At 38.7% G+C, this 17,108-nt stretch overlaps 1 protein-coding gene across 1 annotated transcript; it reads right to left on the reverse strand.

The window, feature by feature from the left end:
- Window positions 1-3,311: 3,311 nt before the first annotated feature.
- On the reverse strand, window positions 3,312-13,617 carry LOC137148474 (keratin, type I cytoskeletal 13-like). The gene is made up of 8 exons (XM_067541307.1): window positions 13,012-13,617; window positions 10,860-10,942; window positions 9,889-10,045; window positions 8,957-9,118; window positions 7,242-7,367; window positions 6,780-7,003; window positions 5,322-5,842; window positions 3,312-3,529 (listed from the first exon to the last, which is right to left on the reverse strand). Exons 1-8 carry the CDS (start codon window positions 13,615-13,617, stop codon window positions 3,504-3,506), a joined length of 1,905 nt encoding a protein of 634 aa, XP_067397408.1. The 3' UTR covers window positions 3,312-3,503.
- Window positions 13,618-17,108: the final 3,491 nt, after the last annotated feature.

A 17,108-nucleotide genomic window follows, 5' to 3' on the forward strand; every position in this document is an offset into this window, starting at 1 on the left:
TACTTCTCTCCTTTGTTCTTTATTACCAATGACATTTCCATTATCTTTGTTTCTATGAATGTCTATCTGCTCCTTCTGTTTATTTATCCTTTAAAATCACAACACTGCAGCTGTGAAATATGTATCCATTTTATTAATATATTTTGGCATTAAAAATCTGAGGTTTTCATGAATTTACATGTGAGTTTTCCTCCATTTCTGTTCAGGCAGACACATTTTTACTGTGATAAATTAGTGAAATTTCACCCTGAAAGAAATAGCAAGTTGCATGTTTACACACTTGTTTGAAGTTAGAGTTAATTATTTTCATAGACAATTTTCAACAAACTTACTAATGAAAAATCAGCTCTTACTTTTGGTGGAAAATGGCAGTTCATTCAAAGAGAAACCACCTGATATTTTTTGTGTGGTGAGGAACTGGTTCGGAAACGACTTTTCTCTGGTGTGACTATTTTTATGCAGCTTTAGTCAGATCATCTATTTGTGATGTCATCAACATCCCAGCAAGTAAATATGATGTTGTAACAGAAAATTGTGCCTTCATGTGGGGAAGAAGCAGCAGGAGCTGGGTTTTTTAAATGTTTCAAAACTTATATGGTAATATACTGGACAGAGTGTGGAGGGGATGCAAATAAAGGATGAGGAACTAGAGGGCATGTTCTGTGGGAGGTTAGGGGCATGTATTCATGGAAGAAAAAGGTGGCAGGTTTTGTGAAAGACTTGTATCTTGAGGACACAGAACAAGGAAGGAACTTACTTGAATGATGGTCCCAGAGCTTATGAAGCTTGGGAATATATTAAAGAGCTTGTGTTGTCATTTCTATTTCATTTTCTGTGCTTGCCACTAGAGGATGCCACATGAGCATACTGTGTGATTGGCTATGCTAAAGAAGTCTCTGTCTTCCAGCAGAAATAAGGAGATACTTCCTCTGCGTATAGCCAAATACACAGAACTACATTAAGCAGGAAAAAACAAATTGAAACATACAAATGCCTGAAAGCTGAGAGTTCAAGCTGTATTTCCTATCTGAGCTGAGTTCACACCCTTGTGTCTTGTTACTGCAGCAGACAAATCATACCAGTTACATCCTGCCATAAGAACTTTAGCCATGGTGATTTGAGTGATACCAGAGATTGGTGGGATCAAGTGAGCCACATGGATACAGTCATGACTCTCAGGATAGTTTCTTTCATTAACAGATAATAAAATGATATTCAAAGTAGTTTACAAGTCTGTCCAGCAATGAGCTTTTTTCTCTGCTTTCAAAAGTAGTTAATTCAGCAGAGTTTAAGTAGGAATAATTATCATGCTCCCAGAGGAAGCCTAAAAAACAAGGCAGTGTACTCTAATTTCCTTGGTTCTAAAATGTTTTTAATGCTTAAACTGATCATCAACTGAGGTCAGAAAGACATTTCTTCCCAAGGTATAGTATAATTAGGTAATGTAGCTAGGTATAATCTGGAGGTTTTAGATCTTTCTCTGATGCATTCAGTACTGGCTACTGTCAGGGACATGTACACTAGTCAATACAACAGAGTGGAAATATTACCATCAGTGTTAATATATCAGAAGGAAATTTACAAAGCCCCTAGAATGAGGTCTATAAAATAACAAGCCAAAATATTATCCTTCCCTGAGTACTTAGTCAATCCCAGTATTTCAGGGCATAACTGGTAGCCAACTGAGTTAAAGAAGACATTCTTTCCATGGTAGGGAAATTGGGATATGTTGTGGAAGTTTTCCATCTTCCTCTGAAGAATCCAGCATTGGGTAATGTCAGACACAGAATAGTGGACAAAACAGATAACTGCTTTCCTCCAACATGAGAATTCTTTTTTTCTAAAGAGAGGGTTACTTGGTTTCTATTTTACAAAACTATCCTCTTTTCTGAGAAGGGGATTCCCATGCAGTCATCTCTTTGTGTCTGTGGGTCTAAGACACATGCTTTTGGAATGTGCCATATTTACAGTAAAACTGGCTTCCCTTGATTTTCTCCATACTCTCTCTGTGGCTATCACGTTAGAGTTTGTTTTACAGTATTTTCTCTTCCGGTCCCATAGTTTTATCAAGTCATTGTATGATCCCAGGGGGATACAACCTCAGATTCAGAAAGGTTTTCTTTAGGGAAGAAACAGAAAATAACAGTGAGAGGGAAGAGCATGGCTGCCCTTAAGGTTGGGTGATGTGGGCGACCACCCAAGGCTCCGTGGTCATGGGGGTGCTGTCCAAGTGCTGCAAGCTGGTGGACGTGGGCTCCCAGAGTGGGGTGAGTGCAGGCAAGCCTAGGGCTGAAGCCCCGCCTGGCCAGCTGGGCAGGGGGCAGACAATGCTTCCCACGAGCATGGTGGTCAGGGATGTATAGTCACAGTGTCCTGGCTCTCTGTTATCTCTGCAGACAGGACCAGCATTAATTTCTCATAGTCTGGATTCACTTGATAGAATGATTTTACAGAGTCTGGTCTAGATTGACATTAAGAATATAAGAATGGGCACACGGGGTCAGACCAATGATCTATCTAGCCTAGTATTCTGTCTTCAACAGTGGCCAGTGCCAGATGCTTCAGAGAGAATGAACAGAACAGGGCAATTATTGAGTGATCCGTCCCTTTTGTCCAGTCCCAGTTTCTTGGCCGTCAGAGATTTAGGAACATCCAGAGCATAGGATTGCATCGCTGGCCATCTTGGCTAATAGTCATTGAGGGACCGATCCTCCATGAATCTATCTAATTCTTTTTAAATTCAGCTATATTTTTGGCCTTCACAGCATCCAAATGAATTCCACAGGTAGACTCTGCATTGTGTGAAGCAATACTTTCTTATGTTTGTTAGTTTATTGTTTGCTGAGTGCCGCAAGAGTAATTGGCACATTACTAAAAGATGAAGACATAGTCCCAGCCCCAAGAAGTTTACAGTCTATCCTGAACAGTCAGAACAAAGCCAGTGTGAGATGCACTGGATAATCTGGGATCTAAGTGCATGACCACTAAGAGAGGCAGACATATATTCTCTTAATTTAATGATCTTTCTTTAAATATAACACCATCAAATACTGCAATGTATAACAGACCCATTTCTATGTACTCTGTGTGAGGATGGCTTGGTATTTGCATCTGAATTAGACACCAACAAAAAGTATGTTAAAGGAAAATACTTCCCAGACAGGTTTCTGGTTGCATCAGGCAGAAATAAAGTTTTATTACAGACACTCTTCATTGGAAGGTAGATTACCAACCTTGGTACAGATTAAGTCAAGTATTGGTAATTAAATCCACAGAACATTACAGAATGGAAAAGGCAGGTAGCTATAGGCAGGAAAATGGCCCATATGAACAGCTCTGATGGGCGCCTTTGGATAGATGGCATTAGCGTTGAGTAACTGTTAGGAGCATTTCTCCTTGCTCTTTGTTTAGGCGTGCAGGAAATGCAGTGGGTTCACTCTAACTTTGTCTGTAGGTTTGCTCAAATACAGGGTGTAGGGTTGGAGGATCATCAGTGAGTCTAGTTAATCAAAGGATTTTCTTGCGTATCCTGTTGAGAGATAGAGGGAACCATTACTTTGTTTAGGGGAATAAAATAAGTGACAGAAAGCAGGCTGCAGTAGATGCTAGGATGGCTGTAAGTACTCCAGAGCTTTATAAAAATTGTATTTTTTATGGGGTTCTGCCTCTTTCTGAATGCTCTTTTATCTGCAGTTCCGTCCTACCTAGTGTCCCCCTCTGTTTTTCTATTGTTTCCCACTACCCTGTTCCAAATGCATCATACTCTCTATCTTTCCCCCTTTTCTCTTTCAGACACACACACACGCACACATACATGTTACAGGACCTTCCTCCAAGTTCCAGCTTTCCTATTCTCCTCTAGCCCATACTTTCTTTATATTATCTACTTTTTACTCTCTCACTATCCCTTGTAATTTGCATCACTCAAAATTCTTACAATAGTTAGTGTGTTATGGCTGTTTGACTGTGTTTCTGCATGTGATAATACCTTGTGTCTGAATTTGTACACCACTCCAAGTATCTTACAATACATACCCAATATGTTAACAATAGCTTTCTGAAACCACCTGACAGAGTGGATTTGATATGTCATCTTTTACCCAACTGTTTATTTGTTTGCTTATAAAATGCACCCTATCAAATGTAAAAAGTGTCTCAAGGTGAATATACACAATCTAATAAAGCAAAGAACTTCATTTTCATTCTCCAATACCAACAGCCTCCTACTCTAGATTACTCAGACAAATACCTTGAAAATGTGATGTGCCTTATCACATGCTTAGAAATTTAAGGTCTGTTCAAACCAGCAGGGGAAACAAACTGCAAAATCAAAGGCTCTTTGCTGAAAAACCCACCATGAAATCCCCATTTATTCAAATATTGTTAGCCTGAGTGTCTTAGTTGACATCAACTGATGTGAAAAATCATGGTGATAAAGATGGACATTCAAGAAGCCATGGCTCCAGTCAAATAAGGCCATATAGATCAAAGTTAACACCTTGAATTACACAGGCCAATAGGAACCCAGTGCAGTTGTCCAAAAGCTGGTAAGATACCTTTCCTGCAGCGTGACTGCTTAAGAAACAAGCAGTTACATTCTGCACCAGTGGTAGCTTCCAATTGATCTTCAAGTGTAGCCCCATGTAGCATGCATTGCAGGAATCAGACATCAGAGATGGGTAAGATTTTCTATGCAGTTCCTCTGCCTGCTAATGAAAACTTTTCCTCTAATTTTAAAAATCCCAACTGATGGGGCTTCTGCCATTTCCCTAGTAAAACTATTCTACTGCTCAATCCAATGTAGAAGTCATAAAGACCTGGAGAATTGTATTAGGTCTGAAAAAAAACATAGCAGTCATCTAACCAGCGTGGTTTTGGCCAACAGTGCCACCAGGAACAATTGGAAGTTGAAGAGCACTCCAAAATTGCAAACTCCATCTGTAACTAGCAGAAACTTCCCTTCTGTGCCCTCAAGCTCCCACCCCAATCAACAAGTATCAGTTTTGCCATGTCCAAATTGAACGTCAGCCAGCTCACTCTCATTGGGGCTCTGTGAGACCCAGATAATGGAAAAGAAAGAGAATTTGGGCCTGACTAAAAATGAGATACAGAGCAGTGTACCAGTTGCATAGCAATGATGCTGCAACCCAAATCACCTCAGTCTCCCCAACAGCCTCACATACACATTGAAGAAAAAAGAGACTAAATAAAACTTTGCAGAGCCCCACAAAGGAATCCTGTGAGCCAAATGAGCAATTAGCATACTGGCTGAATTAGGGAGTACAGAACAAAGAAGCAATTATCCTTATAACAGTTCTTACCATGGTTTTCACCAGACTTGGAAGGCTGAGAAGAAGAGCTGATATGGGAAGATGAAGAATAGGAGTGGGAAGAACTACTACCACCTGCTGAAATTCTTCCACTTCCTCCGCTTTCTCCTCCTGTGCCCCCACCTCCAGAAGAAATGACACCTCCTCCGCTTCCAAAGCCACTTCCGCTGATTTCACCTCCTCTTCTTCCTCCACTTCCTCCTCCTGAGGCAATGCTGCCATCTCCGCCTATTTCACCTCCTCTTCTTCCTCCTGAGGAAATGACACCACCTCCGCCTATTTCACCTCCTCTTCTTCCTCCACTTCCAGTGACACCTCCTCCTGAGGAACTGCCTCTGCTTCCCAAGCCACCTCCGCCGATTTCACCTCCTCTTCCTCCTCCTGAGGAAATGACACCACCTCCGCTGACTCCACCTCCTCCTCTTCCTCCTGAGGAAATGACACCACCTCCGCTGACTCCACCTCCTCCTCTTCCTCCTGAGGAAATGACACCACCTCCTGGATATGAAACACTGTCAAAAGAAAAGATAAAAGTGACTGAAAGAATAAATCATTTCACAAATGGAGATCCACACTTTAAAGCTTCATGGAAGCCTGGCCAGCACTCTTCCTCCTTTTTGTTACCCAGCATCCTCACTCTCCAAGACCAGTGCAGATCACCAAGAAAATGACACTCAAATCTATCTCCCCACCAACCTCACATCGACAGGTTAAATTTTTCAGGTGCTGCCTTTCCTATAGTGCTGCTCAGAGATTTTTTTTGCCAGATTCAGTTCTGCTACCCCATCAGTTCTGAAGGCCTACTGTGTCACTCGTATCCAAATTTGAAATGCATAAAGCTAACTAATTTTTGCTTGTTTCATGACATGGGTTAAGACGAATCAGAATTAGGGATAAGCTGACTGCTTCAAATAAAATAAATATAAAAAATAACCTGAATTTTCACCAGAACTTCAAATTAAAACTTTTGTGAAAATTTTGAAAAATTTGGTTCTTTTTCTGCTTACAAGCTTTTCAATTTTCACTGTGGCCTCTGAGCTCTTTTTTCTAGCTTTTGTACTAGCTTTTTCTAGAATCAAAAATAAGAATAGAATGGAAAAAAGACTCTTTTCATGATATTTCATTCCCAGCCCAAAGTAGGCAGAGCAGAAGAACAATTTTTAAATTATGGTTTTCCTCATAAGATTTCTATTCCAATTCTAAAACCCAAGGATGGCATGAGGTTTCGAGTACCTTATGGTTAATGAAACAAATCTCCAAATATTTTGAGGCTCACTCAGTGGCATGAAATTAGCCCCCTTTCCTTGCAAGTTTTGTGGCTATAGAATCTGTTGTACCAGTTCTCCACCCTGCATGATTATCTTTGTTCCTAATTACTATAATTCACACTCAGGAATTATCAACATTTAGGTTTCATGTAGTGATGTGATATTTCATTAGTTTACATACACGTCTTGCTGTCCTTCATCAAGCAGATGCTTATATTGAGCAATCTCCTGTTCCAGTTGGGTCTTGATGCCAAGGAGCAGCCTGTACTCTTGATTCTGATTCTCTATTTCACATCGTATACCGGCCAGTTCTTCTTCCACGGAGCTAATCACATTCTGGATCTGTTGCAGCTGCAGGTTGTAGCGACATTCTGTGTCATCCAACGAGGATTTCAAAGACTGAATCTGAGAATTGAACAGGAAAAACAGGGTCTTTAGGAATGTGGCAAATGTAACCTATTTTGATGCAGGAAACTGGGATTCTCCAGGGCAAAAAGAACAAAACAAATCCTTGACTGCAACAGATATATCAGACATCTCACCCTTTACTAATGGAGTGCTAGCTCTGGGTGGTCTCCTGTCATGCCTGTAACCTATGTGTCCTGTTTCATATGTGAGGTACAGAAGAAATGCAGTTACATACCATGCTGAGGTGGGACTGCAGCTCAATTTCCAAACTCTGATATTCACGTCTCAGCTCTGAGATCTGATGGTTGCTTGACTCTACCTCCTTATCATTCACATGGACTTGTTTATTAACTTCTTCCATCTGAAAAATGCAAATACAGAATCAAGATCTTTTAGTTTTACTTGTAGGATGAATATTGTGAATTTATTATCATGAAAGTATCTAAAAAGATAAGTGAATCTAGCTAGAAGCTGAGAGGGTGGGTGAGGTTCTGTGTCCTGAAATGTGCAGGAGGTCAGACTAGATGATTATGATGGTCCCTTCTGACCTTAAAGTCTATGAGTCGGAGTCTAAGACTAATTTAAACTGGACTGTAGTAAACTGCACACACAGTTCTGCAATTCACCCCAAACCTGGTTTGAATTCACCTTGCTGTTTTAATACAGGGATTACACATACCTTTACCAGTTCATCTCCATCTAGGGAAATGTGGCCTAGATGAAATTACTATAAAGGTGGGTGCACAGCTAGTTGAAAGACTGTACTCAAACAGTAGCTATCAATGGTTCACTGAGATTTGGAGGGTGTATCTATAGTGGGGTCCTGCAGGAGTCAATCCTGGGTCCAGTATTATTCAATATTTTCATTTATGAGTTGGATAATGGAGTGGAGGATATTCTTATAAAATTTGCAATTGACAACAAGCTGGGAAGGGTTGTAAGCACTTTGGAGGATAGGATTACAATTCAAAATGACCTTGACAAATTGGAGAAGTGGTCGGAAACCAATAAGATGAAATTCAATAAAGAAAAGTGCAAAGTACTTCACTTAGGAAGGAAAAATCAAATGGACAGCTACAAACTGGGGAATAGCTGTTTAGATGGTGGTACTGCTGAAACATATCTGGGGTTCTAATGGATCACAAATTGAATCTGAGTCAACAATGTGATGCAGCTGTGAAAAAAGACTAATATCCTTCTGGGGTGTATTAACATGAGTGCCACATGTTAGACACCTGAGGTAATTGTCCCGCTCTATTCTGCACTGGTGAGACCCCACCAGAGTACTGTGTCCAATTCTGGATACCCCACTTTAGGAAAGACAAAAATGGTAAAAAGTTTGGAAAACCTGACCTCTGAGGAAAGGTTAAAAAAACTGGGCATGTTTTATCTTAAGAAAAGAAGACCTGAGGGAGCACCTGATAACAGTCTTGAAATATGTTAAGGGCTGCTGTAAAGAATGATCAATTGTTCTCCCAGTCTACTGCAAGTAGGACAAGAAGTAATTGGCTTAATTTCCAGCAAGTGAGATTTAGGTGAGATATTAGGGAAAACTGTGTACCTGTAAGGGCAACTAAGCTCTGGAATAGAGTTCCAAGGGAGGTGCTGGAATCCCCATCCTTGTAGGTTTTTAAAAACAGGTTGGACAAACACCTGTCAGGGATGGTCTAGGTTTACTTGGTCCTGCCATAATGCAGAGGGCGGGACTTGACTTCTCAAAGTCCCTTCTAGCCCTACATTTCTATGATTCTATGTTTCAATGAATTCTAGCTCACAGCAAACCCTGTAATTGCATCCTGAACTTCTCATGCTAAACTTTCAGCATAATTTAAAGCTGATCTGCATTATGTAACACATGAACAAGTGTCCTACCCCTAATGTACCTGTGTGTACTAACAGAGTATGTCAAGTCCTTTTGTGAGACATATAGTTATAGGTACTGCAATTTACCTGTAATTCATACCATCTTTCCACCTCTTTACGGTTGTTCTCAATGACATTCTCATAGTCACGTCTCATTTCATTTAGTTTTTCCGTTATATTGTACCCTGGAGAAGCATTGACCTCCACATTGACATCACCACTGGACTGTGGCTGCCATCCTTTCATTTCCTGCAATGAAAACCCAGACCCCCCCCGAAAACAAACTCATTCTGAGTTCAAATCCGTAGCAAAGAAAATTTGGAGGACAGCCCTTCTACTTTCTCATTTGGCCTGATTCTGATATTTACCCCTTATGTCTCACAACACCCTTCTCTGTCATATGCCAGGAGAGGAGCAGGATCCACATCTTTGATTTCCTAGTTAAACTACACACTGGGTAACACCAAGGCAACCATGCACTGTGACTGTTAAGAGCACCAAATAAAGGAGTTGCTAACTGTTTTACTCTGTGAAAGGGCCAGTTTTGTATACTCAGTTCCAACTCAACATCCTGCAGAGTATTTGATTTCTAGTGTACTATGGACCTTGTATGTTAAGTGTTTATTATGGTAGTCAGTTTGTGCATCACGGTTTTCCATGGAAAATATTTTCACAAGAAGCTTAAATATTCCTTGTGGCTTTTACATACATTAAGTCTATTGGTTTCTTCCATGGCTTCAACAAATTTAGTGAATTTGGGGAATGAAAGCCACTCATTTCCCTAATCTAGTTTGGTCTAACGTTCAAAGTAGTTTTCACCTGGTCATCCCTTTGCTGAATAAAAAGTATTCCCACTTAAGTCAGTGACAGCTGTGGGCTGTGCAATCAGAGCTGCAGGATATCTCAAGTTGGGCACCCAAAATCAGTGGGCAAAATTTGGCAACAAATATCCAAGGAAACTCATCGGAAAATCTGAATAATACATTTTCATTAGTTATTATTTTAAGGGGGGATTTTACCTCCTCATGGTTCTTCCTGAGAGAAATTAGCTCTTCCTTCAGGGATTCAAAATCTATCTCCAAGTCAGATGTAACTAGGGTCAGCTGGTCCAATAGAAGGCGTAAGCCATTAATATCACCCTCCACATTCTGGCGATGATACAGTTCAGTCTCATATCTAAACCACAGAAAAGAAAGTCAGTAAAGGGAGTGCCAGAACTCTCAGGTTAGTATTCCTAGCACTATCAGGTTTGTTTATGAACAGGTTCTCATCACCTAGTCACTTTTTTCTAACTTATTTTAATCACTTTGCTTATTCCTGATTCTCTTTGCATTTATACTGGCTTTACACTGTTTTAATCCCATTGGCTGCAATGGGGTTACTCCTGATTTACAGTGGTGTAGGTGAGTGCAAACTCAGGCTCACAGCACTTCCTGACCATCCGACCTATAGGTTCAATGTCATGGACTGGATTTTTAACACAATCAAACACTCCTTTCTCAGTCTCCTCCATGTTCCCACTCACTGTAGGCATTGTACAGATATCACCTACCAGTGTCTCCTGTTTTCAGTGATGAATCATCAGGGCAATTTTTTGTTCAATTATTGTGTAAAACTAAGGGTCAGATCCTCAGTGGGTAAAAATCAGCAAAACCCCATTGTTGTCAATGGCACTGCTCACTGATTTACACCAGCTGAGGATCTGATCCTAAATTTGTGCTATCTGAGAAATGCAAACATCATTTGGGGTTACAAAGAACTGAAGTCCTTGGAATGCCCCTCTTTAAAAGCATCTCTCAAGAAAAATGGAAATCTTCACAAAAAGTCAATGGTTCCTGGAGTGCTTCTCTTTCCAACAACTGGTCTGTCATGTATTTGGAGCTAAGATAATGTCACCCACTGTATGAATTCCTTTGGATTGTAGATTCGTGAGACTGATGCGAAAAGGTAGAAATTACTGGGTCAGGCAGAAAGGAAGAGAGAAACTCACTTCTGTTTAAAGTCTTCAATAGTCATTGTAGTGTTATCAATAGTCAGCTTGACCTTGTTAAGATCCACATTTGAATGAACAATCTGAAAAAGAGGTGACAGATGACATTCAGTCTTGTAGTCTCTTCAGTCTGACACAGAGAAAAAAGGAGCAAACAAGTATCTATAAATGCAGTTCATAATAACTGTTTCCAGTGCATAAACGGTGTGGGAGAAACCAAAGATGTGAGAGAGAAGAGTCTGTTGCTTCCTTTTCACCTACAAGGCAAATGCAATGGTGCTCTTCATATGAAAATCAGTATTGGCAGATGTATATATTAATGAGGCATTAACCACCACTAATGATTTACATATCTTTTAAAACATGTAAAACTTTGTTTAAGAGAATAATTAAACAAGCATCCTATATCCCAAAAATAACAGTGTAAAAACCATTATTACCACTGCATGCAACAACAGGTGCATTCAAATAAAACATACTAGAATGTTCATACAGCTGCAAGGTCTAACTGGCTATAAAATCTTAGATTCTGTGTAAAGATTAGAAATTAAGGCTCATTTTGTGGCCCATCCTACACACCCATACAGGGCCATAATGCACACACCCTGTGCTGGCTACCCGCCTTCCAAGTAGTAGGACAAGATGGGGAAGCAACCTTTGCAAAGTCACTCCTCCATCTCCCACAGAAGTGAGTGAGGCGTGGGTAGGTAGGGAAGCTGGGAATGAGTGCAGCAAAGGTCAGGCCTGTATAATGTGCTGCATATCAGTGACTACTTTCTCCTCTTAGAGTTCTTTTCCTGTTATTGAAAGCTCCAAAGCAGTTTAATTCATTGAAGTGATGTCAAAGTATGTAATTTTATGTTTTGTTTTGTTTTGCTTTTTACTACCTAAAATGGCATTGTAGGTATGAAATAGCATTTACAAGTTTACATTTGGAAAATTTTAGCTTTTTGTCATCTAAACTGTGAAGATTATATATACTGGACTATTCTGCATGTTGTGAAATATGATTTAATGTTTGTGGTATGAGTTAATTATTATCTTTAAAGTTTGTTATTCAGTCATGTACTGTAGGTTGGTCTCAGTTATTTATACATTTCTTCAGAATAAACTGAAAGTGATTTTTTTTCAAATGCCTGGTTAGAGCTAATTAGATCACAAGCACTCTTCATTATTTTATTTTAGGAAAAAGTCTTTTCATACATCAGTAGAGAAGCTTGATAATTGTTACATTAGTCTAACTGCTTTGTCTTTTACTCATTATATTTAACAAAATACTTATGAAAACATTCTATTTCCAACTCTGCTTGTGAGGAATATTTTTCATTAACTCAGAGTAGTAAAATTTTCTCAATAAGCCATGACTAAAATCTATTTGTCTTTTTAAAAACTTTGTTATATTAAGGAAAGGATCCATTATAAATGGATTACAAGAGTATTGAAGCCCTCACAAAAGATTATAAACAATTGTCTTCATTTGTGTCTGCAAAAATTACTGTAAGTGGCACAGGTAGTGATGCTTAAAGTTAAGTTTACCTGATTCTTTCCTGTACAAGGCACTGTTTGAGTTGCTTATAGCTTTACCAAATGTTAAAAGAGTTTTTCCATGCCAGGTAAGTGCTTCAGGTTGGTTTTCTTATTTCCCTCGCCCCCCCCCCCACCTTTTTTTAAAAAATAATTTTAGCAGAAACAGTTCTGATATTTCTGTAGACAAGGTTAAGTAAAATATAATGTTTTGCATAAGTAAAAAAATTCTTACTACCATTTTATTGAGTTTTAGCACCTCCATGGTTTGGAATCGGAACTTAAAATTTGGCAGGAGAATATGCCTTTTGCTGACCCGCATAAAATCAGCCCAAAATTGACCAAGTTATGAGCCTGTGAAAATCTGTTTGCACATGCTCAATAGATAGTTGTTAGAGTTTGGTAAATAAAGTCTCTAAAGATTCCATCTGCACAGGTAAGCTTTGTGCTGGCATTTCATAAGTTTTGAGTGCTTGAGTAAGCACCGTAATATTCTTTTAATACAGGGTTTTGTATGTAATTGCATACTACATGAAATATTTCACCTGCAGTCTGCCCAAGTACTGAGCAAAGTCTCTAAGATAAGCCTTTATAATGATTAGAGCTTGTCTGAAAAATAATAACCTACCTGATTGTTAAGGTCTTCAATTTCTGCATAATAGTGATCGTAGTTCTTTAATGAACCAGTTGGACCTTGGTTCTGATGCCATTCCCTGATTAACTGCTCAAGATGACTGTTTTCGTCTTCCAAACGTCGCACCTTATCCAGGTAAGTGGACAGGCGTTCATTAAGGTTCTGCATGGTCAGCTTTTCATTGTTGGAGAGGATGCCAGTATCAACACCACCAAAACCACCTCCACTAAAGCCACCACTGCCACACAAGCTACCTGCACCAATGCCACCTCCATAACCCCCACCAAATCCCCCAAAGCCACCACAACTTGATCCAAAACCCCCTCCATAACTACCACTACTTATTCCCCCACCATAACCACCACAGCTTATTCCCCCTCCATAACTACCACTGCTTATCCTTCCACAACTGCCACTGCTTAGTCCCCCTCCATAACCTCCACCAAAACTTCTACCAGAGAAGTTTCCACCAGTCCTACTGCTTGTTCCAATGGAGGTATGCCTTCTAGAGGAGACTGAGCCACCACCACCTCCTCCACCTCCACCAACACCATTTACAACTTTAGAAGAGCTAATTGTAGTTCTAGTACTTCTACTCATAGTGATAGCAGGTAAGTCTAACCCAAAGCCCAAGTTTAGTGCCACAGCCTGATAAAGACTCAGACTGTAAATTTTTTATCCCCTCCAATTTCTATTTATACCTTACACATTGGGTGTCACCATTAGGGTGTTTCCTCTTCCCAGGGCATTTGGCAACCGTATTGTTTATGCCAAGAATAGTTTGCCGAAGGGATTTTTTAAATAAATATATATCTATATCTATATCTATATATCTGAGACAGTCAAGCACATTGCTGAGTTATGTCAGTGTGTCTTTGAGACAAAAAAAAATGTAATCTCTGTTGGATAGCTTTCTTAATTTGAATCTTTGTGTGAGATAGTGGAGGGCATTGCTTTGACTTATCCCATTTTCACCTCTTTTATCATGGCAAAAAAGCTTCCATAAAACAAGGCACTGCAGAAGGCAACTACTGGATAGTGTCTCTCTGATGGCATAATTGATCAATAAAGTTCTCTCCCAAATTCCATTTCTCTGTATGAAATAGAGAAGATGAATCCTAATTCCCTCACACTTAGGTTGGGTATTTATTTATTCCTTCACTTTGTTTGCTCTGATTATTGTAGTTAACTACTGTTATAGAATGTTACCGTTCTCTTTTGTATTTTCATATTCTGTATATTTCAATTTTTATTCTGCTCATGTTTTTGTCTCAGTGGACAAAACATTGCAATATATTTTTACTAGTGAATCTATTTAACTTGTCTGGAATGTGTGTTTTTCCTCCAACAAGCCCAGTACCAAAGGAAATTATCGTACACATCAGAAGTCTATTCCAAACAATGTATCAGGATTAATATTTTTTAAATCATCAATTTTTCTTTATGAAGGAACTATATAACAATGCTCAAATTATTACAGAGAAAAAATCATTATAGTTTATTTGCAGCAAAGAACTCTTCAATGCATACCTCTTTAATTAGTCTTGTCTAGGAGAGGGATATTAAATATGAAATCATAATAAAATCAATTGTACTGTAATTTTACTATAAAATTAGTTGTAATGAAGTGAAAAGCTGTGTTAAGCTGAAGAATTTTCACACATCACAGTGTTGTAGAAAGTGTGGTAGAAAGTGTCAATTCTGTCTGTTGTTAGAGTGCCAGATATTACATCTAGTATAGCCGTCAGGTATTCTCACAGTAAAGAGATCTTTGAGAGTCTGAAACAGTATCCAAGGGAAATGTAGGAAGTCCCATCATTTGAATCAGTTAAAATTATACTGGACTAGGCACTAGAGAAGATACTTTATGGTCTTTTCCATGTTACATTTCTAAATTCTTAGCTAAAAGTAGGGAATCAAAAGGTGGGGGTGGCTTCAAGAATTCTGCACAGCATGCTTGTTGTAGCAGTCTGTGGAAAGGCAGTATCCCAAACAATCCTAATATTTGCACTGAAAGTTTGGACACCAGCATTGTTTCTGAGAGACCCAAAAGAGTATTCTGAGTATTGACATGGAAATGGCCAACCAACCCTGACTTGTTCTAGCAGCTTGCCTCCAGAATCAGTCACCTTCAAAAAGCATTTGTCTGATGGTATGAATTGCTGTTAGTTGATTAATTAACGTTTTCCTTTGCCTTGGGTGAAGATTAAATATCTTGGGTTAGATCCAGAACCTCAATCCCACTGCAGCCCAGAAGTCTGTTCTTGTGAGATTTCCAGCCCATATTTGTATACATAAGAGGTTTAGTAAGTTCAGGTCAACATCCAAATCCTGGATTGCTTATTTGAAATCAGCCTCTAAACCTTGTGAGATTTATCTATCAGTACTTCTTGTGATCTCCCTGGTGTGTTTTAAATCTCAGAGGACTACAAACCAGAGTTGCTTGGCAGCCATGGTTTGAGGAAACTAGGTTGTTTTTGCAGTATCAGTCTTGTTGGGTATTATAGAATTTTTTTAACACTACTCTGCCTCTGCTTCTATGATATTTTGTGATTCCTGGTTTAGTGAGTTTTGATGCTGTTATGAGATTTAGCAACTGGCATGGACACAGTATTTTTACCCCATGCCCCACCTGCAATGAGCACAGTGAGATACACCTAGAGTGTCATCATCAGTTGTCCTTGTATCTCTGATGGCCCATTTAGCAAGCTCTCCATGGATTTGCAAATGTTACCCTGGCTATGCAACCTTTCAATATGCTCAGATTAAAGAATCTGAATCCCTTCCCCTCTCCTGTCGTATATGATGTCTTTTTAGATTGAAAGCTCCTCAGGGCAAGGTCTTGTCTTAATGTCTGTCTGTAAATGCCCAGAATATTTTTGGGAGCTGTAAAATAATAATGAACGATAAACATTTTTAAATGTTCAAATTGTTTTTCCACTCTACAACAACATAAAATAAATATATAATGCTAACAAAAAAATCTAGAATTTCACAATAGTGTTTAATATAATTACAAGAGACCAAAATATGAGATTTCCAGAAATAAGATTTCCCATAGCACTGTCTTTTTAAAAACCCTAATAAGACATTTAACACTGTGTCCTACTTTCAGTATTTTAGTTAGTCTCCAAGAATCATTAAGTCTCACTCTAATACTTAAACATTCTCATAAATTATATTGAAAGGTGGAACAAAAGTATGAATTTTTACTTCTTGTGCTTTAGTAACTTTTAAATGGTATACCTATGGGGCTTTCTTTTTTTCTTTCAATATTACTATTATTTCATTATCATTATCATCATTTAAATCCTAATACTTTCTTTCCAGGAATCCAGCAGTGTTATTTTGGTGTGCTATATCCCTTAGTACTCATCATTTTTCAACTAAGTTATTTTTTTTTATCATCAAAGATGTAGCTTTCATTCATACTTAATATGGTACTGATGTTCTCAAGAAGTGTTGTTTCTATATTGTGTCTCTTTGGGCTTTAACATTAAAATATCTGGAGGATGTGTATGAAATTTTACAATAGATTTAGTTGGACATCAGTTTACTTCCTATATATCTCCTTAATTCTGACATTATCTATCTATCTATCTATCTATCTATCTTTTCATAGTATTCTCACTCACCATTGTATCGAAGTGCTAAATGATAAAATAATAAAGGAAGTGTATAGTGTTGATGCTGCCAGTGTTTATAGTGTGCTTGGGGGCTGTTTAAGGACAGTTTTGTTAATGTCAAATTAGATTTGAGGTATTTTTAATATAGCAAATGTCTACTGCTGTTTCCATTAGCTACACTTATCCAGACAACTCAGAATAGGTGGCACTGTCAGCCCTTCTTGGTCACTGAAGTCACTTAAAAGGAGACATTTCTCAGATATGGAGATCTATTGATAGCTTCATCTAATTTGCTGTACAAATTCCCCTTTGTCTTATTGCTAATAGTCAAAGGATATTCATTCTACAGTACACTTTTTTGGTTAAAGTAGCAGTTAAGTGTCATTCTCCACACACTTATTCCTAGAGCTGATCAGAATTTTTTTCCCATAAAAAACGACTTTTTGTCATATAAAAACAATTGGT

This window comes from Emydura macquarii, unplaced genomic scaffold, assembly GCF_026122565.2.
Source record: "Emydura macquarii macquarii isolate MOO-44397 ecotype Brisbane River unplaced genomic scaffold, CSIRO-AGI_Emac_v2 contig_629, whole genome shotgun sequence".
Lineage (NCBI taxonomy): Eukaryota > Metazoa > Chordata > Testudines > Chelidae > Emydura > Emydura macquarii.

Excerpts from the sequence above, each read along its gene's own strand:
- LOC137148474 (XM_067541307.1), bottom strand. The coding sequence starts at position 13,617 with ATGAGTAGAAGTACTAGAACTACAATTAGCTCTTCTAAAGTTGTAAAT. Across the intron at positions 7,004-7,241 it reads TGCAGTCCCACCTCAGCATG|ATTCAGTCTTTGAAATCCTC; the intron begins GTATGTAACTGC and ends TTCAATTCTCAG. Across the intron at positions 5,843-6,779 it reads GATGAAGGACAGCAAGACGT|TGTTTCATATCCAGGAGGTG; the intron begins GTATGTAAACTA and ends TTCTTTTGACAG.